Raw genomic sequence first — 21597 nt, forward strand, 5'->3', positions numbered from 1 at the left:
TGACAAAAATATTTTCAAATGTGATTTTTTAAAATAGCTTGTAATAAAGCGAAAGCAACTGTGACAACTAACTACACTGCTATAGCAATTTCCAACACACACACACACACACACACACACACGTCATTTAAGTACTGAATTCCTGAGAAACCATAATCAAACCATAAAATATATTTTAAAATAAAATTGTAAAGCATCATGAAAACCTACAAGTGAGGGAATTTAGAGTTGTGGCTAGAATCAGTCTTTTTTTTAGAATCGGTCTTTAATTCCCCATTCTTGTCTAACAGAAGGAATTTAAACAAATGTATTCAAAATCATTCAAAGAATGCTAACAAAAGAATATTTTAAAATGAAATTCCAGAAGGTTGTAACTTTATGTCCTATGGTTTAGTTATATGCTGATTGTACTCAACAATGCTATTATTATGAAAGAGTAAATCTGACATGAACTGATTCCAATAGTTAAATAATTCTATTTATAGACTGTTTACCAACATTCCACAGAAAAAGTTGCTTAAACAGAATTTTAAGTGGCTAGAGGCAAAGTTAGAAATAATCAGAAATTTGACATACTAAGAAATAGCTTAGAGTGTCTTTCCAAACTTCTCTTAAACTAAGATTCATGAATCACTTTATAGTTACACATTTTTTTCCTAAGGGATCTTACCATTTCCTTTAGATTGTACCCCTCCCCACCGCGCACCTTTTTTTTTTTTCCCCTCCACCTAGAGGGTAACTGGGCAACAAACTCAGTAGGGAACACTAATGGAAAGTATTAGGAAATCGTCTTGGGACTTAGAGCAACAATGACACTGTTTTGACCTTAAAAATCCTTTTGCCTGTTCAAACATAAGAAAAGAAATTATAGTTCTCCTATTTTACATTTTCTATTAAGAAGTTCGGCAAAGGCTCAGTGCTTGTGGCTCAAGCGGCTAAGGCGCCAGCCACATACACCTAAGGTGGCGGGTTCGAATCCAGCCTGGGCCTGCCAAACAACAATAATGGCTGCAACCAAAAAATAACCAGGCATTATGGCAGGCGCCTGTGGTCCCAGCTACTTGGGAGGCGGAGGCAGGAGACTCACTTGAGCCTAGGAGTTGGAGATTGCTGTGAGCAGTGAAGCCATGGCACTCTACCCAAGGGGACAGCTTGAGGCTCTGTCTCAAAAAAAAAAAGATTGACAAAAAACCATACAGAGGCCACTGTTACAACTCTGATGGGTTTGATGAAGTCACTCTATAGTACAGAATTCTCTCAAAAATTCACTCGTGTATATATGGTGGGATCACACCTATGGTGCATAATGTAAGGGTACGGTCGGATCTATTAGTATAGAGTATAAATGTCTTAGCACAATAATTAAGTAAATGAGATGAGGTATATGTTAACCAGTGTGATGTAAACATTCCTAATTCTATATGAAATCAGCACATTGTACCCCATAAATGCATTAATGTATACATGATCTATGTGTTTATGATTTAATAAAAAATGCATACATTGTTAAAACAATCATTTGGGTACAATAATGTATAAATACAAAATAAGTGGTTTAGAATAGTTACTCTGTATTTTAACATTTTTTGACAGTAAGTTCTGTGATAAATTATTTAAGGCTAACTGGAAATTATATAATAGTATATGATAGAATCTGATTCCAAATTAAAACTGTTAATTCCTCCTGTTTTATTACTACTTTTAAAATCTTCTATTTCTTTAATAGCAATCTTTTCTTGAAAATAAAATTGTGTAAATGATTAGAATTGATATCTATAAAAATGTAAATTGATAATGACAGTCCCTTTAAAGACATTTTACATCATGTAAATTTTCTTGGTATAGTAAATCACTCAACATCATTTAATAAACTTCTATAAGCTTTCATTCTCAAGAATTTATATTCTGGTATAAAGTCCCAGACCTTACTAATCTCCCAAATCCCTAAACTCACCTAGGAGATTTGGAAAGATACCAGAAAAATTGTCAGCTTCATTTCATTCTATTTAATATCTGACTTCAGTAATTTAGTATGTAGTTTCATTTAATTAACAGAGAGAGTACGGCACAGACTAAGCCAGAATCCCTGTGTTCAAATCCTACGTTTGATCTTAAACTACTCAGCCTCTCTGATGTTTGAATTTTTTTATTGGTAAAAATAGTTCTTCTCTAATATGGATGCCCTTTATTTTCAATTTGGACAAGGGAAAGAAACAAAAGGCATCCAAACTGGATAACTGCAGATACGATCTTATATTTAGAAAAACCTAAACACCATCCAAAACTATTAGGAATGATAAAGTTGCAGGATACAAAGTTAACGCACAAAAAAGTAACATCTGTAGGGTGGTGCCTGTGGCTCAAAAGGGTAGGGCGCCGGCCCCATATGCCTGAGGTGGTAGGTTCAAACCTGGTACAGGCCAAAAACTGCAAAAAAAAAAAAAAAGTAACATCTGTATATGCCAATAGTGAACAATTTGAAGAAAAAAAATAAGAACGTAATCTCATTTACAATATTAATAACAAACTAAATAAAATATCTAGGAATAAACTTAACCAAAGAAGTGATTAAGATCTCTAAAAAGGGCTCAGCACCCGTAGTTAAGTGGTTAGGGCACCAGCCACATGCACTGAGGCTGGTAGGTTCGAACCTGGCCCAGGCCTGCTAAACAACAATGACAGAAAAACAGCCAAGTGTTGTGGCACCCGACATGTAGTCCCAGCTACTTGGGAGGCTGAGGCAAGAGAATTGCATAAGCCCAAGAGTTTAAGATTGCTGTGAGGGTGACATAGTGAGACTCTGTCTCAAAAAAAAAAAAAAAAATCTCTAAAAAGAAAACTATAAAACACCAATGAAAAAAATTTCAGAAACAGTTGAAAGAGTAATCTCTTCAATAAATGTGTGAGGTAGCCAGGCTTGGTGGTCACATCTGCAATTCTAGCACTCTGGGAGGATGAGGCAGGAGAATCCCTTTAGTTTAGGAGTTTGAGACACTCCTGAGCAAGAGCAAGACCTTATCTCTACTAAAAACAGAAAAAATTAGCCAGGCGTGCTGGCATGGGCCTGTACTCTCAGCTACTCAGGAGGCTGAGGCAAGAGGATTGCTTGAGCCCAAGAGTGTGAGGTTGCAGTGAACTATGATGATGCCACTGCATTCTACCCAGGTCAATAGGGCAGGACTGTTTCAAGCAAACTAACTAAATAAATAAACAAAAACCTAGGTCTTTGTTTCTGAAGGCTCTTGTGTCCCACAAAACTTATACATTTTTAATAAATGTATACATTTGCTTTTTCTCCTGTTAATTCATCTTTTTTTATAGAGGCCTCTATTCAGATATTTCTTTTCCTTTCTACCACCTAAGTAAACATTGTATTTTCATTTGGCTTTTTCTATCTTCTTCCCAAACTATAATACAAATTCATTTCCTAAGCATTTTGTTTCTTCTCCAACACATTCTATAAGTACAATAAATATCCATAGATGTGAATACCTTTGATCTCTTTTATCCAGTCTGATATATGAATGTCTTTAGGCACACAACCAGTTTCTCAAAAAGTCCATGTATTAGTATCAATTTTTATTTCCTTAAAGAGTAACCAAACTTCGAGAGCAAAACTACTTCATATATACATAATATTTCAAGATGCAGACTTGTAAGAAACAATTTGCTTGAAGGTGGTTTCTTTTTAAAATATAATTATGTATTTTTTTACCATCTTATTTAAGTAGTCATAAAATGTCAATTATGAATGGCAAATCATGATTTGAGGTTGCTGTGAGGGTGACATAGTGAGAATCTGATCTTATTGCTGGCCTAACATGGCAATTTTGAAACAAAATGCCAAGCCTCTTAAAGTGTTGCCATTTCTGTTTGCAACTTAATGACTTCAAGATAGCCTGGGTACCTCATACAGCTGCTGCATTATATTTTGCCAGATAAAATAAACTAACAGAGACAACAGAGATAATTAGCAATAGAAATAAGTTTAATGGTAAAGAACTTTCATTAAACAGAGGTATTGTTTTGTTTTGCAAGTGTAAGTTTTAAGTTAAATGAAATCCTGTTCTTCCTCTTCTTTGGCTATCTGTGAAAAACCAGGGAGGAGGAAAAACAAAATTTAAAGAATTAGCTAAATAATTTAATTTTACTCTCAAAGGCATAAAATTTATACAAAGACAAAAAAATCAATAACATCAAGAGTGACTGAAATTTATTTCATTTTTAGAGAACTGAATGAAAAAGTCAATAAAGAATAATATATATTTTTAGTTTCCAGAGTAAAAAAGTTTCCCAAGGATCAACTGACTTTGTTTGGTGATGAAATGATTCTGCATAATCATGATCTGTAGCTACTTATGAAAAACGTATTTTTAAAATTTTATTTAAAATTTTCAAATCTTTAATTATTATGATACATAATACTTGTGTGTATTTATAGGTTATATGTCACATTTTCATATAGGCATACAACATAAGTCAATCAAATCAGAGCAAATGGGATATCCATCATTTCTGTAATTTTGACATAACTTTGTGTTAGGAACATTTCAATCTCACTTTTAGTTATTTTGAAATATACCATAACTTACTGTTGATTATAGTCACTTTGTTGTGCCGTCAAATGTTATTCATTCTATCTAACTATATTTTTGCCCTTATTAGCCATACCCACCTTATCCTCCCCTCCCACTATCCATACCAGGCTCTGGAAACCACTATTTTATTCTCTGTCTCCATGAGAACAACTGATTAATATTTAGCTCCCATGCTTGAGTGAGAATGTGGAAGATTTGTCTTTCTGTGCTTGGCTTGTCACTTAACATAATGTTGTCCAGGTCCACCCGTGTTGTTGGGAATGACAGGATTTCATTCTTTTTTGAGGCTATATAATATTCCATTGTGCATATGTACCTCCATTTCTTTATCTATTCATCTGATGATGGACAAAGGCTGATTCTCAATCTTGGCTATTGTGCATAGTACTGTGATAAACATGGGAGTGCAGATATCTTGTTGATATACTAAATTCCCTTCTTTTGAATATATATCTAGCAGTGGGATTGCTAAGTCATATGGTAGTTCTATTTTGAGTTTTCTGAGGAACTCCCATACAGTTCTCCATAGTGATTGTAGTAATTTATATTTCCACCAATAGGATAAGAGGGTCCCCTTTTCTCCATATCCTCACTTTCATTCATTATTGAACATCTTTTCAATAAAAGTCATTTTAACTGGGGTGAGATGTTATATCATTGCAGTTTTGATTTGCATTTCTCTAAGAGTTGATGTTGACAATTTTTTTATATACCTATTGGCCATTTCTTTCTTTTTTGAGAAATGTTTATTCAGATCCTTTGTCCATTTTAAATCAGATTATCTGATTTTTTTCTATTGAGTTGTTAGAGCTCCTTCTATATTCTAGTTATTAATTCCTTGTCAGATGGGTAGTCTGCAAATATTTTTTCCCCTTCTGCAGATTGTCTCTTCACTTTGTTGATTATTTCTTTTGCTGTGCAGGAGATTTTTAGCTTAATGTGATTCCATTTGTCTAATTTTGCTTTGATTGCCTGTACTTTGAGTTTATTACTCAAAGTTTCATATAAATTTTAGGGTTATGAAAATAATTACTAATGTCAATCTTGGGGGCTCTTGAGATATGCTCCCCTCCCCCACCCTCTTGCTGCTTACATTATAAAGACCTTTTCCTTCTCAAAGGGTAAAGGGAGATAACAATTCTTTGGATATTTTTAAAAAAGAAATATTAGCATACATTTCTTGTAAAAATGTTAACTATAACTGACACATATCATTCCAAGAAAGTAAAAATCTTAACTTGTTACTTAATGATATAAGGCATAAATCTCGTTTTTAATTTCTATTTTTGAAAAAAAATGAGAAATAATTGTAAAATGTTTTCTATAAAAACCTTAGTTACATAATATGAATAAATCTCATAGTCAGAATGTTGAGTAAGGAAGTCAGACACATAAGAGTTCACACCTTACGAGTCTATTTACATGATATTTAAAACCAGGCAAAAATTATCTATGTGATTACCCTTGGTAATAAAGAAGGGTCTAGGAAGGAGCATGAGAGAGCCTTCCAGGTGCTGGAGATATTTTATATCTTGATGTGCATGGTAGTTCTATGAGTGTATATATTCATAGAATTCATCAATATGTCATACTCCAACCTTAATAAAATCTCTGTTAAGTATGAATAAAATTACATTCATCATCAAAGATGGGACTAGAAAAATGACCTGTTGCTACTTTCCCCTCTAACTGTATAACTCTTGAAATTTATAAAATTATTTCTTTAGAACATCTAAAGTCAAAATAATTTTAAATAATACAATGTATTGTGAAAGAGCAAGTTTACTATAGTGTTTTGTACACTTGCCAAACAACATACCTTATTCAATTTAAGAATGCTAGATATTAAATTTAACTTTATGTTTTATAGTTTGTTTCTAGAAAACAAATAGTATTTAGTTCAAACACATTTAACTTGAAAGACCTGTTAATTCTGGCCTATGATTTCAGGGCGAGATTTAGCATGTCAAAGACAATTGACACACCCTCTTTTTTTTTTTTTTTTTTTTGAGACAGAGTCTTGCTCTCTTGCCTTGGCTAGAATGCAGTCTTGTCATCATAGCTCACAGCAATCTCAAACTCCTCCGCTCCAGCGATCCTCCTAACTCAGCCTCCCTAGTAGCTGGGATTACAGGTGCAGGCCATTATGCCTGGCTAATTATTTTTGTTTTTGGTAGACATAGGGTCTCACTCCTGGTCAGAGTGGTCTCAAACTCCTAAGCTCAAGTGTATTCCTGCCTCAGCCTCCCAGAGCATTAGGATTATAGGTATGAGCTACTGTCCTTGGCCTGATGCACCTTCTTAATCAATAAAATTATGACTAGAGATAATTAGGAATGTAGTATAAGAAGACTAGTAGAATTTGGTCTTTTAAAAAAGCTGCATACACTATACAAAGATTTACTCAAAAACTTTTAGGTCATAAAAATGCTCTGCATCTCCTCAAAAGGCTTAGAAAAATTTAGGAAGCCAATCTGAAGTTCATGCTTTGTCTCCCTTCTTAGGCATTAATTATGTTATTTATTCTCCTTCAATTTACCAGATTAGAAGTTGAACACCTTCTCTCTCTTTCAGCTTTCACATGTTTTTGTTTTGACCTTAATCTTGAACCACAGTTTAATAATAAATTCCATCTGCACTTTCCAATGCAATAGCCATTAACCACATATGACTTTCAAAAACTTAAAATGTGGCTACTATAACTGAGGGACTGATTTTTTAATTATAACTTTAAGTGAATATTTCATAAGATACTAGAAAACTTCAAAGTATGCTTACAACAATTTAGGTTATGTGTATCTACTTTTTCATCTTTATATTTTATGAAATTTCACTAAGTATTTTTTTGTGAAATTTAGAGTCTGAATTGGGATGTGCTGTGAGGGTAAAATAGATTTAGACAGTAACAAAAAAATGTACCTTAATGCTTTTCCATTCTGATTACACATTAAAATGATAGTGTTTAACATATTGGATTTAATAAAATACATCATTGAAGTTAATATCAATATCTGTTTCTTTTTACTTTTAATGCAGCACCTAGCCAATATTAAATTATTTATGATTCATAGTATATTTCTATTAGACAATGTTATTCTATATTAAGTTAAATTGATAATTTTTTCTTTTTTAAATAATTATGAAATATTCTCACAGCAGTTTTATAATTTTTTTAAAGTGGTTTAAATATTTTAATTCTACCAAATTTTGATTTTACTGTTGCTGTTGAGAAGTTTTGCTATTAACCTAATTCTTTTTTCTTTGTAGGTTATTCATCTTTCTTGTCCTCTCTGAATGCTTTAAAACCCTTCTCCTTGACTACAATCTTTTATACTTACAATCTCATGAATCTAGGCACGGATTTATTTTTATTCATTTAACTAGGACTTAATTTTAGAAGGTGAGGATCTCTGTATATATTTCAGCAGTTCTCAAAAATTCTCAACCACTATCTATTCATGCATTGTTGTATTTTCTATCCTTCTGGAACTCATATTAGAGGTATGTTGGATCATTTCACTCAATACTCCATGAACCTGAACCCCCTCACATTTTTAATATCCAGGTGATCTCCTCGGCACTATTGTCGTAGTTTACTAATTTTCACTTTATGAAGAAAAAAGAATTTGTTTAATCTGTTGAAGAGCTCCATTGAAGTTTTAAATTTAGTCACATTATACATTTCATTTCTAGAATGTTTACTTAATTTTTTCCTTCTGCTTATATTAATTTGCTAGAACTGTTGTAATAAAGTACTATAGACAGGCTTAAACTATAGAAATTTATTTTCTTATAATTCTGGACTTCTTTAACAATCCAAAGTCAAGATGCCTGCAGATTTGGTTTCTTTAAATCCAAAGTCAAGATGCCTGCAGAATTGTTTGGCTTGTAGGTGAACGTCTTTTCTTATATCTTCACATGGTCTTTTGTCTACATCTGAGTCTTGATTTCTTCTTTTTATAAGGACACCAATCATATTGGAGTAGGGTCCACCTTAATAACTTCATTTTAATATTATCATTTCTTTAAAAAGCTTACCTCCAAATACAGTCATATTTTGATATACTGGAGGTTAGAATTCAGTATGAATTTTGGAGAAATACAATTCATCCTATAACATTGCCTATTTTAAAAATTTTCAGTGTCCTTGACTTTTTTCATGGTTTTAAAAAATATTTTTAGTCATTTTAATATACCATATTCAATAATATAATTTTAATATACTTATTAGATAATTCTGTTATTAGAATTAGGTATTATCTTTAAAAGTAAGTCATCTATTTCTGCTGCTTGATCTACAAAAAGAAAAATGAACCTCTGGTTCAAAATTCAGGTATAGTATTATATTAGAAAAAAATTTTCTTTTAAAAATACAGAGTTTCAAATTAATAAGAAAAATGGTCCAGCTCTAAATTTAAAAATTAAACAATTTTTGGAAAACATTTGATGATACTCTTTTTTTAGTAGATTTAATAAGGAATAATTGACATATAATAACTACACATACTAAAAGAATACAATTTGATATTCTAACATACGAATATACACTGCAATCAAGAAAATCAACATATCCACCACATTCAAAAATTTCCTCATTCTTTTATAATCTCTCCATCTCCCTCCCATCATCTCTCATCCATAAACAACGCTAATCTACTTTGTCACTATAGCTTAGTTTGTTATTTATTTAGAATTTTAGAATACAATCAAACAGAACATGCTATTTTTTATCTGATTTCCTTCACTCAACATAATTATTCTGAGATTAATCCATGTTGTTCAATGCATCATTAGCTCACTCCTTTTTATTGCGTTTAGTGTTTCATTATATGGAACACATCATAATTTGTTTATCCATTCATTTGTTGACAGACATTGGATTATTTCCAGCTTTTGGCTACTACAAAGAAATGTGCAATGAACATTCACGTACAACTTTGTATTGATATATGTTTTCACTTCTTTTGGATAAGTACCTGAGAGTATATATAGCAGGTGTAATTTAAGTTTTTGAGAAGCTGTCAAACAGTTTATATTTCCCAAATATAAAACCATATCATTTTATAATCTCACCAGCAGTGTTTAAAGTTCCAGTTTCCCAAATTTCTTAAAAACTCTTGGTATATTTAAAGTTGCGGAGGGGGGAACAAAAGATGGGGGAGAAGGAAAGAGGGTGAGGGATCAGTGTGCTCTCACTTAAAGGGCACAATGTAGGGGTGTGTGGCACACCTCTTGGGTAAGGGACCCAACTCTAACAGGGACTCTACTTAACAAATGCAAACATTGTAACCTAGTTGTTTATACCCTCACATTAACCTGAAATAAAAATAAAAATAAAATAAATTTTAAAAAGTAAGAAAACTCTTGGTATGGTCAGCATCTTTAATTGTAGACATTCTAGTGGATGTGTAATATTATCTCTGTGGCTTTAATTTGCAACTGCTTGATGCCTATTACGTTGAGACGAGCATATTTTGAATGACTAATAATTCCACGTTCTTATTTGAGATCTGAAATTTGTATATCTTCTCTGGTAAAATGGTAGTTCAAATCTTTTGCTTTTAATTGGGTAATCTGTTTCTTGCTTCCTTGCTATAGAATTTTGAAAGGTTTTTTTTTTTTTTTGTCCAGGGCTGGGTTTGAACCTGCCACGTCTGGCAGATGGGGCTAGCACCCTACTCCTTTGAGTCACAGGCGCCACCCGTGAAAGTTCTTTATATATTATGGATATAAGTCTTTTATCAATTATATGATTTACAAATGTTTTCTCTTGTCCGTGACTTCTCCTTTCATTCTCTTAACAACTTGTTTAGATCAAACATTTGCTGTCTTATCTAAGAAATCTCTACCTATCCCAGGGTAACAATTACTTTCTTTTAGAACTATTATTTCTTTTTGATATATAGATAACCAATTGTTACAGCACTATTCATTGAAAAGATCATCTTTGCAGTTTTGTCAAAAATCAATTGGCCATGTAATTGTGGGTTTATCTCTGTACTCTATTATGTTCTAGTAATGTAGTTGGTTTATTATTATTATTATTATTATTATTACTATAGCTTTGAGGTAAGTCTTGAAATCAGGTAGCATGACTCTTTAAACTTTTTTCTTTTTCAAAGTTGTTTTGGCCACTCAGTCTGACTGAATTTCCATATGAATATTATAATAAACATGCCAATTTCTACCAAAAAAAAAAAAAAAGAGAGAGAGAGAGACTGTTTGGATTCCACTGAATACACAGATCAATTTAGAGGAAATTGACATCTTGACAATACTGAGTCTTCTGATCCAGGAACACAGTATAATTCTCCATTTATTTCAATTTGTAATTTCTCTTAGCATTGTTTTTTTGGTTTTCACTATATAGGTCTTTACATTTTTTGTCATAATTTTTCATATTTTAAAATTTCATATTTTTTATATTCTACCATTTCTAAATGGTATTTTAAATTTTCTTTTTTTTTTTTTTTTTTTGAGAAAGTCTCAAGCTGTCACTCTGGATAGAGTGCCATGGTGTCATAGCTCACAGCAACCTCAAAGTCTTGGGCTTAAGCAATTCTCTTGTCTCAGTCTCCCAAGTAGCTGGGACTACAGGCACCCCCACAATGCCTGGCTATTTTTTGGTTGTAGTTGTCATTGTTGTTTGGCAGGCCCAGGCTGCATTCAAACCCACCAGCTCCCATGTATGTGGCTGGCACTCTAGCTGCTGAGCTACAGGCATTGAGCCGGTATTTTAAATTTTCAATGTCTGTTGTTCATTGCTGCCATGTAAAGATACAGCTGATTTTTACATACTGATCTTGAATCCTCATCTTGCTTAACACTTATCACTTCTAGTGGCTTTTTTGTAGGGTCTGTCAAATTTTCTTTCTTTTTTTTTTGAGACAGAGTCTCACCATGTTGCCCTCAGTAGAGTAACATGGTATCACAGCTCACAGCAACCTCAAACTTTTGAGCTTGAGTGATTCTCTTGCCTCAGTTTCCCAAGTAGCTGGGACTACAGGTGCCTGCCATAAGGCCCAGCTACTTTTTGGTTGTAGTTGTCATTGTTTGGTAGGCCCGGGCTGGATTTGAACTTGCCAGCTCCAGTGTATGTGGCTGGCACCCTAGTTGCTGAGCTACATACAGGTGCTGAGCCGAGTCTATCAAATTTTCTTTCTTTTTTTTTTTGTAGAGACAGAGTCTCACTTTATCATGAATTACTCATGATCTTTGGTAGAGTGCCGTGGCATCACAACAACCTCTGATTATTCCTGGGCTTGGGCAATTCTCTTGCCTCAGCCTCCCTAGTAGCTGGGACTACAGGTGCCCGCCACAATGCCCAGCTATTTTTTTGTTGCAATATGGCCAGAGCCAGGTTTGAACCCTCCACCCTTGGTATATGGGGCCGGGGCCCTACCCACTGAGCCACAGGTGCCACCGAGAGTCTGTCAAATTTTCTATACAGACCATTTTATCTTAAATAAAGAAGAAGTTTTATTTTGTTCTTTCTAATCTGGATGCCTTTTATTTATTTATTTTTTCTTGCCTTATTGCCCTCATTAAAACTTTGAATACGGCTTGGCACCTGTGGCTCAAGTGGCTAAGATGCCAGCTATATACACCTAAGGTGGCGGGTTCAAATCCAGCCCCGGTCCGCCAAACAACAATGATGGCTGCAACCAAAAAATAGCCAGGCATTATGGCAGGTGCCTGTGGTCCCAGCTACTTTGGAGGCTAAGGCAGGAGACTAGCTTCAGCCCAGGAGTTGGAGGTTGCTGTGAGCTGTGATGCCACAGCACTCTACCCAGGGTGACAGCTTGAGGCTCTGTCTCAAAAAAAAAAAAAAAAACAACAACTTTGAATACAATGTTGAATATAAGTAACAGTAGACAACGTCCTTGAATTACTCATGATCTTAGGGGAAGAGTCAATGTTTCTCTAGTAAGTATGTTGTTAACTGTAGGTTCATTTTCAAATGTGCCCTTTATCAGATTAAGATAATTCTATTAATAGCAAGGAAAGGATGTGTAGTGTTTTATAAAATTGTTTTTCTGCTAAGGTGGCAATATAGCTTTCCTTTCTTTAGTTTGTTAATATGGTGAATTATATTGATTGATTTGGTAATATTAAATCAATCTTACATTTCTGGGACTGATTTGATCATCATATGTTATCATTTTTATATAATATTGACTTGAAAGTTTTGTTAAAAAATTTTGCAAGTATGTTCATAAGATACATTGTCCTGCACTTTTATTTTCTCTACTGTCTTTGTCTGGTTTTGATAGAATAGTGATGCTGGCCTCACCAAATCAGTTGGAAAGTTATATCCTCTTCAATCTTCTACAAGTGTTAGTATAGAATTGCCATTATTTCTGCCTTACATTTTTTGTAGAATTACCTGTGAAGCAATATGGTTCTGCAGTTTTCTCTGTGGGACATTTTAAACTATAAATTCAACCTTCTACTAGATACAGGGAAATTCAGGTTGTCAATTTTTATCTTGAATGAGCTTTGGTAGTTTGTGTCTTCCAATGTGTCCATTTCATGTAAGTTATTGAAATGTTCATAATTTTCCTTTGTTATTCTTTTAGTAACTGTAGAATCTGAAGTGATTGCACTTGATACTGTTTTTACAAACATCTGTGCTATACTCACAAGACAGTCATCAATTTTTAAACTTTATTGTCATGTACACTCAAGCCCATTTTACAAGTCTAAATAGGTGTTGCTTATAATGTCTTTCTTTAAAATAGTTACATTCCTTCTGCTCTGTCAGTGTTAACTCTTACAAGTCATTTAAATTGGGTCTAGTTTCTTTATTCCTAAAATGATTAGTTAGGCTGGAAAGATTAAAATACTTTAGCTCCAAGAGTTTGATTCCACTAATTAAAATATATAGGGTATGTGTGGGGTTCTGGGTTTATGTAGGTATTTCTTATATGTTATTTTTTCCTTTTAGTACCAGGGGAATTTTTCTCAAAGTCTTTATGTAATGCCAGCAATTCTAGAAAGAACAGAGGGAAGGAAGAGAGGGAGGGAGGGAGGAGAGAGCAAAAGAGGGTGGAAGGAAACTTAATATTTCACTTAATTTTAGTGAGAAACAGATCATTCTCTATGAAGAATTCTTTAAGTTGTCTACAAATTCTAATTATTAAATACTTTTTAAGGGGTGAAGAGCAGAGAAGCTTGATATTTGCCCAGCCTTCTGTAGTAATTTGCCATCTTCATCCATAATCAGCAAAACTTTGTAAGGAAATATAGCCAAATACTTTCATATGCTTCGTTCTCTGCAATCTTACCTAAACTGTTTTTCAAAGATAGTAAAAAATACAACATGGTGTTCCCAATTGGTTTTTTTGTTTGTTTTGTTTTTGGTCTTCCCAATTTTTACAGGATACTTGCTGGTATTTATTTTTTTTACCTTGCTTGTTTTTATAATACTCTTCTTTATTAAATACTTTATTCTATTATCTTTTTAACTTTATTTTACTTACTCATTTCATTGTTATTTTATTTGTTAAACAGGGAACCAGAAGTAACTATATATAAAGGGATTTATATGAGATTTATGTCCTAGTCTAAGTCAAGAAAATCAAGACTTAGTTATGAAGAGGTCATTTTAGCACCAACTAATCAGCAAATCTAACATCTTAAAATCCCAGGGTTCAAAAAAGCTGTTTTCTGCAGAAAGCAATATGTCCACAATTAACAACAAAACCCCCCACCGTTTTGGGCAACTAATATAATGTAAGCTAACTTTTCCAAGGCAACAATAACCTCACTTCTAAAGATTATCTAGAACTGAGTAGGAGAATAGCATTGTTTTTTATTACGTAAGCCTACTGGGTCCCTACATGAGTTCTTCATGATACAAAAACTAAAATCTTAAATGCATGTGTTTTACTCTGACATAGCTATGTATGCTTCTCAATCCGTTAATAAGATGAACTAAGATATACAATATGTAAGTTATAACATAAAAAGACCCTTATTTGAAATTCCTCAGAACTTTTCTTTTCTTTAGGAGATTAAAATTTGATTTAAATACTTCCTTGGGAAGTATATATATACTATATAAAATTTGATTTATATACTTCTTCTACTCAATGAAGAAAAACATTTTTACAGTAGTCTTTTATTTTTTGTGCCTATTACACCATGAATTCATAGGGAATGAGTTCCAGCAGCTCAGGCTCCTTTTCCATCGGTTCTCACTGAGCTTCTCTGGGTGGAGCAGGCTGACACTTCAGTTGAACCCAGGTACCTTTCTCTTTGGCTTCCTTCTTTTTTGGATCACTTTCCTTCATGTGTTTTACAAAGCTAATCAGCTCTTATAGTGCTTAATATGTTCAATATGAACATTAATCCTTCAGGCAAGAATCTTGTCCTTGTTTGTTTAGAACACCACCAACAGCATGCTGGGTAACACTGTAGACTCTTCCAATTTTGCCGTGGTAATATTTGTGCAGCACACCTTTCTGAAGAGTACCTATCCCCTTGATGTCTGCAATATCACCTTTCTAGTAGATTCCCAAGTATGTGGCCCAAGGACAGCTCCATGTTTTCTAAAAGGCCCAGAGAGCATGAATCCGGTGCCTCTCCTTCCCTTTGTGCTTGTCATGTTGGTGACTTACTGGAAGATGGTATCTCTGGCTGAAAGGCTAGAACTTTCATTTCCACACCATATTTATTTTACTAATTAAAGAATAGTGTCTCCTCAGATAAACTCAAAAAACTACAACTCTGCTATCTACTATTTACAAAATTCATCTCCCCCTACAAACTAAGTTAAAACACAGAGGATGTGAAAATAAAGAAAGGAGAAAAGTTAGTTTTGGAGGAATTTCAATTAAGGGTCTGGTAAATGGCAAGAAAAACAAAGTAAACTTGGCAATATTAAGAGATTGTATAGCATTTAATGCAATATTAAAAGAGATTATATAGCATTAAATGTTGTAAAAAGGTACAAAAGCATATTTATAAAACACCTACTCCATTTATGTATGTATATATAAAATTACATGAAAATACATAATTACAGAAGACATACAAAAACATAATCATAGTCAGAGATTTTAAGTATCCTAAGACTTTGGCAAATAAAGCATACAAATTAATAAGAATATAAAAAAAATTAAAGCACAAACATTAACAAACTTAAGCTATACCTAGAAATAGAAAATACACATTCTTTTCAAAAACCATATATAGACTATGTGTAAGATTATAAGAAAATCTCAAAAAATTCTAAGTAGTCATTCAGATTGCATGTTTTAATAAACACAAAGCAATGAAACTAAGAAATTTATAACAGAATGAGAACCACCTATTGTAACTACTATCACCTAAATGTTTGGAAATGCATGAGTCTTAAAAGTTTTACATAGCTCTTCGACTGAAAAGAAAGCCATTTGGGAAGATGGTGTCTTTCAACAAGGTTATACTTAGATATCATTATTCTGTGAATAATAACCACAATGAGCTTGTTTAAAAACATGCTTAATACCCTAAATTTCGGGAAGGCTTAAAAAGATAAATAATTATCTTAATCTTTGTTCAAAATACTCCAACAGAAATGCTTCTTTCGGCTCGGCACCTGTGGCTCAAGTGGCTAAGGCGCCAGCCACATACACCTAAGGTGGCAGGTTCAAATCCAGCCTGGGTCCGCCAAACAACAATGACAGCTGCAACCAAAAAATAGCCAGGCATTGTGGCGGGCGCCTGTGGTCCCAGTTACTTGGGAGGCTGAGGCAGGAGACTCCCTTGAGCCCAGGAGTTGAAGGTTGCTGTGAGCTGTGATGCCACGGCACTCTACCCAGGGGGACAGCTTGAGGCTCTGTCTCAAAAAAAAAGAAATGCTTCTTTCCAGCCCTCTTATAGAAATGACAAAAGCATGCTTGTGCTCATATAGTGAAAAAGACACAGGAGCAACATACAATTCAAGATGATGCGAGGGGTGGGGGGGAAGCCACTGATAAGAACACATCTTAGAAAAACAAACTAACTTAGAGATCATTGTATTTACTTGTCCCCCCCTCCCCAACACTCCCAGGGTTATTCATAAAAGTGTCTACTAGAAAACTAAAACCACCACCATTCATCCAAAATATAAGCAAACTAATAATTTCAGTTTGATACAAGAGACTGAAGAACATGTGGCAAATAGTGTGTTATTAAATACAAGAAATGAAAAATCATAGATTCCAGATAAATTAAATAAGCATTTGTTTTCTTTAAATAAACAGAATTTTCTAATTACCAATCATAACAGTTGGTTATCTCTAAACTGCTAAAGAAGCCAAATTCAATTTCTCTTCAAAGATTGCAGCCAAATTTGATCAGTGTCAGTATTACTGTCAATCTGAGAATTAGACTAGGGGTCTTATGGTAACCAGCTCCCATTGGACAGCATTTAAGATACAGCTACCTCACAATTAATTTTACATCAAATCTGGTAAATCTCTTTCTTGTAATAAGTCAATATGTCATGCAATAATTATCTCTCAATGACAAAAATTTTATATTCAAACATTCAATCTCTATAACATGAAATTTGAAAGAGAAAAACCCTTATGTACTCACACTGTTTGGAAGTTGCAAACATTGAACATGCATCTGCCTTATCTAAATAAATCCCTTAAGGCACCTACTTATTGGATCTTCTATATAGTAAATAAGTAGGAAATATTTCTTAAATATTAATTGACTATTATTAATTTGCTAAATAATACCACCAATGTATCTTTCCTTCAACAACACCATTGGGGCACGGCTACCTGTTCTACACTCTTGAGTGTCTATACTTTTTAATTTTCTAAAAATTTTCTAAAAAATTAAAGTGAAACAAACAAATCAACAGGGCTTATTTAAAATAGTCAGATTTTTGGTAAGTGATATTAGATAAAAAACACAAATTTTCCTTAGACTAATTCTAACTATAATCAAATACCTTCAAATATCAAGGTTATAGCAAAAATAAAATTCTTCTCCCTGAATTAGAAAACAACAACATCAACAACAACAAAGCTCTATCATTTGTCCCCAAAATACTCTTCTTAGGCTCTTCACCTTCCTATACTCAGTAGTTAATCCTACATCTTTCCAAAAGGTTCCCACACACCTGCTCCCCATGTTTAGCAGTTCTATCCAATAAATGGTTCTCAGAACGTCCTTGAGGGCCTGTTAAAACAATGGCATAGGAACACCAAAAGAAAATTCTGATCTCTGAGTTTTTAGCTACCTAATACTCACAATTTAAAACAAGAAAAGAACCTTACCTTTTCTGAATAATTCTTGGAGACTTTCAGCACTTTGATTTAGTACGGCCCATATTTCTTCTTCCTGCAGAGGTCCACCCCGAACCTCCAGGGCCTCAGCTAGTGACACATGCATACTACCTGGGAAACAAAAGGGAATAGATGGTGTACCAACCTATCTGCACTTGCAGTAGTAAAAAGTCTGCATCAATGACACACTATGGACCCCATCTAATTTCTCACTATGGCCTTCGATTTAAATAAAGACCTGTAGTGGTACATTTATAGCGGTAAACTTATAGCAGGTAAAGGAACTGGAGTAAAAAAAACCTCTCAAAATAATCACTTGCCCTAGTCAACCCCAGAGAACTGAAGAATAGTGGTGGTGACCACTTCATGGGAGAAGACAGAAACTCCAGGGTAGCAGGAGGCACCAAAAGACAGATAATTAAACCAAAGCACTCTAATTGAATTGAAGGCTTTTCAGATTTCAGTTCCAGATTTCATCCTATCCATGCCAGATAAAAAGGGTAGAGAAGAGACACTATAGCCAGGGTAAAGGAAGTTGGAAATTATATGGAACACATTTCTTCCATTCACTCATTGGTTTCTATTATCTCCAATAAATATACTATAACTGGTTGGGTGTGATAGCTCACACCTATAATCTTAACATTCTGGTAGGCCAAGGCAGGAGGATCACTTGAGCTTAAGAGTTTGAGACCAACCTGAGCAAGAACAAGAACCCATCTCTACTTAAAAATAGAAAAAATATTAGACAGGCATTATTGTAGATACCTGAAGTCCCAGCTACTTGGGAGTCTGAAGCAGGAGACTCACTTGAACCTAGGAGTTTAGGGTTGCTATGAGCTAGGCTGATACTACCCATGGCAGTTTAACCTGGGCAACAGAGTGAGATTCCATCTAAAAAAAATACACACACACACACACACACACACACACACACTGCAACTGTAAAGTTTGCACCAAATGGAATCAACTATTTCTAGATCCTGCTTTGCTTCCAACTTGCCCTTTCCCCTGGGAGTCATTTTACCTCTAAATCTCAGTTTCCCTTCTGTGACATGGGAATAATAACAATAAAAATGCCATTTGGGGTGACTACACCAAATAAAGAGATTATTACCTGTGAACATGCTTTGTAATCAAGACTCTACAAAAGTTGAACTAACGAAAGATCAGAAAAGTGTCTCTGTGGTGACATTTGGTACAGTCAATTTTTTCTAATTGTATTCAATTAAGCAGGTATATAGTGATAAAATTTAAGATATTCTATGGGGCTTAATAATTCTATTTTTCTGCTGGAAGAGAAAAATGCACCTAGTCAAAATCCTCATATTTTCCTGAATTAACACTCCTTAAAAAGAAAATTGTTCTCTACAGTGATTACTAAGATTTCTACCCACACCAAACTAATTTAAACATAATATATAGAGTTTATCTATTGGTAGGCAGAAGCAGATGGATTTGGAAAAGCTAGAAGGAGCTGAAAATGTTAAATACTTATTCTCTTTTGTAATTAAGTCTTGCATTAAATTTTAAAATTAACCTATAAAAACATCTGTTTTAGACAAACGCTGACTTTGTTTACTCAACTAACAAGAAATGCTATTTCCTTGTAGTTTACATTTGCAATAAATAATCTAGACTGAAAAAAAGCAATTATAGCTATAAGCAATTATAGCTTCCTTCTCTCAGTTCAGGCCAGCCTTCTCCTTACACTTTCCTTTCCAAATGTTTGTTAAACATTTTATGCTTAAAGCATGCCTTAGAGTGGTGTCTACTTATGTCTACAATGTGGTAGTTAAAAGGGAAGATGTAAGATACTGCTTTTGGAATAGCCAAAAGGGTTTTTATTTATTTATTTAACTTGTACAAGAAGTGTGATTATATAGACCCCCAGTCTATACCAAAAATCTCTAGGTTCTTATGTTCTTTATTATATAATAGCATATTTATTCAAGGGAAAAACAGAAGCTTCATTCCTTTTTAAGACATATTTGAGTTGTTATTATCTTTTACATGAAACATACCCATAACTTCAAAATTTCAACAGAGGTATCATAATACAATTAACAAGGGCTGGCATGCCTGTAATCCTAGTACTGTTCAGAGGCTGAGGTGGGAGATTGCTTAAACCCAGGAGTTTGAGGTTGCTGTGAACTAAGATGATGCCATGGCACTCTAGCCTGGGCAATAGTGTGAGACTCTGTCTCCAAAAATGAAAAAGTAAAAAATAAAAAGACATTATTTGCAATCAGATATCAGGGTGACTTGTGAGAAAGACTACCCTGTAGCAAATTTCCAAAGTATTACATTATGTCTGAGAACCGGTTAGATAGCTCTAAAGCCTACACACAGTATATAGAGCAGAGAAGATTGCACAAGAAGAATTTCTTTGAAGGGAGTTGTGCTGATTTTCATGTCTCCTCCAAAGTGGGAGGGTGTGGGAAGCTGCCTTCCTTTCTCCTCAAGAAACTTCAATGGGACCCTTACAATACCTGCTACCTCTCCCGTAGAGTTGGGGGAGCACAGCACAAGGTGCCTGATACACACTTGAGGAATCTAAAGGCTTGGCTACCACCCTGTGGCAGCCACAAGGGAAAGAGGAATAGAAGAAATAAAGGAGCATGCCGCCTGAGGAGCCAGCTCAGGTTAGGGGAGGAGAGAGGCAAGAAGGCAGGGCCACAAAAGGGTCAGCCAGAGCTAGATAAAATCTTACCCAGAGGATGAAAATGCCCTAAAAATTTAGATAATGGTAATGGTTGCACAACTCTGTATATACTAAAAACCACTAAAGGTATATTTTAAAAGGGTGAATTTTATGGTATGTTAATTATATCTCAAAAAGCTGTTAAAAAAAAATATCCTACCCAGAATACCTCCTGAAGTACCCAGAGCACCATCCTGAAAAAGAAAGGAAGGGGGTGGGGGAAAAGAAGGAAGAAGAATTAGAATTATTATTACTATAGAATGGCCTGAGAGAAAACCTGGGTGAGGGTTAGAAGGGTTAGGGAACACTGGCTAGTTAGAAGAAGAAAATCTTTCTGGAGTTTCACAGGTAGTATGCATAGGTGCAGTGAAGGACTCTGAACAACCCCCAGAAGTATGTACGCAACAGCCTCAACCACATGACAAGTTCAAAAAGAGTTAAAGCTGTGAAATCATATTACAAAAGGAGTCTGATAAAAACAAAAAACCCTCAAAATAATCATGTTTGCCTTGCTATCTCTTTCTTTCTTCTCTCAGTTCAGGTCCTGATAGGGTTAAATACAGCAACTTGCCAAGGCAAGAGGAGATAAACAAGAGAAGCTAAACACACTGCCTCCCACCATAACGCTAATCTCAGCTACAGACACGGGAAAGTTTTAGCTCTGAATGGAGATTTATTTTTCAAAGTTATCATCAAGGTAACAGCAGACATAATATTTTTCATTTACTGCTTTGCTAGAAAAGAATATTAAGATTTTTTATGAACTAACCCTGATCACCCAAGCTCAAGACTTAATGTAGTCTTACAGCAGTTTTCTAAAAAACAAACAACAAAAAAGCCCATGACCACATCTTTCTCTTTTAGTTATGCTTATATACCTAGTTACTGCAGCTTTTCCAGATCATTAGCTCCAAAGGAATGAAGGAAATGCAGACGCTGAAAAAAGTGCAAAAAGAAAAGAAAAGAAAGTGGAGGGAAAAAAGCTTGAAGTCAACCAAGAGATGAGGAAAGAATTAGTTAT

General features: G+C 34.2%; 1 protein-coding gene across 1 annotated transcript in view; it reads right to left on the reverse strand.

The window, feature by feature from the left end:
• Positions 1–21597, reverse strand: part of PTPN13 (protein tyrosine phosphatase, non-receptor type 13) — a 215239-nt gene that overhangs the window by 144861 nt on the left and 48781 nt on the right. The window contains exon 2 of the mRNA XM_012805304.2: positions 17864–17983. Within this exon, the coding sequence (XP_012660758.1) occupies positions 17864–17978 (115 nt within the window). The 5' untranslated portion in view covers positions 17979–17983. The remainder of the gene's footprint in view (positions 1–17863; positions 17984–21597) is intronic.

This window comes from Otolemur garnettii, unplaced genomic scaffold (genome assembly GCF_000181295.1).
Source record: "Otolemur garnettii isolate 467f Iridium unplaced genomic scaffold, OtoGar3 scaffold00039, whole genome shotgun sequence".
In the NCBI taxonomy this organism is placed as follows: Eukaryota; Metazoa; Chordata; class Mammalia; order Primates; family Galagidae; genus Otolemur; species Otolemur garnettii.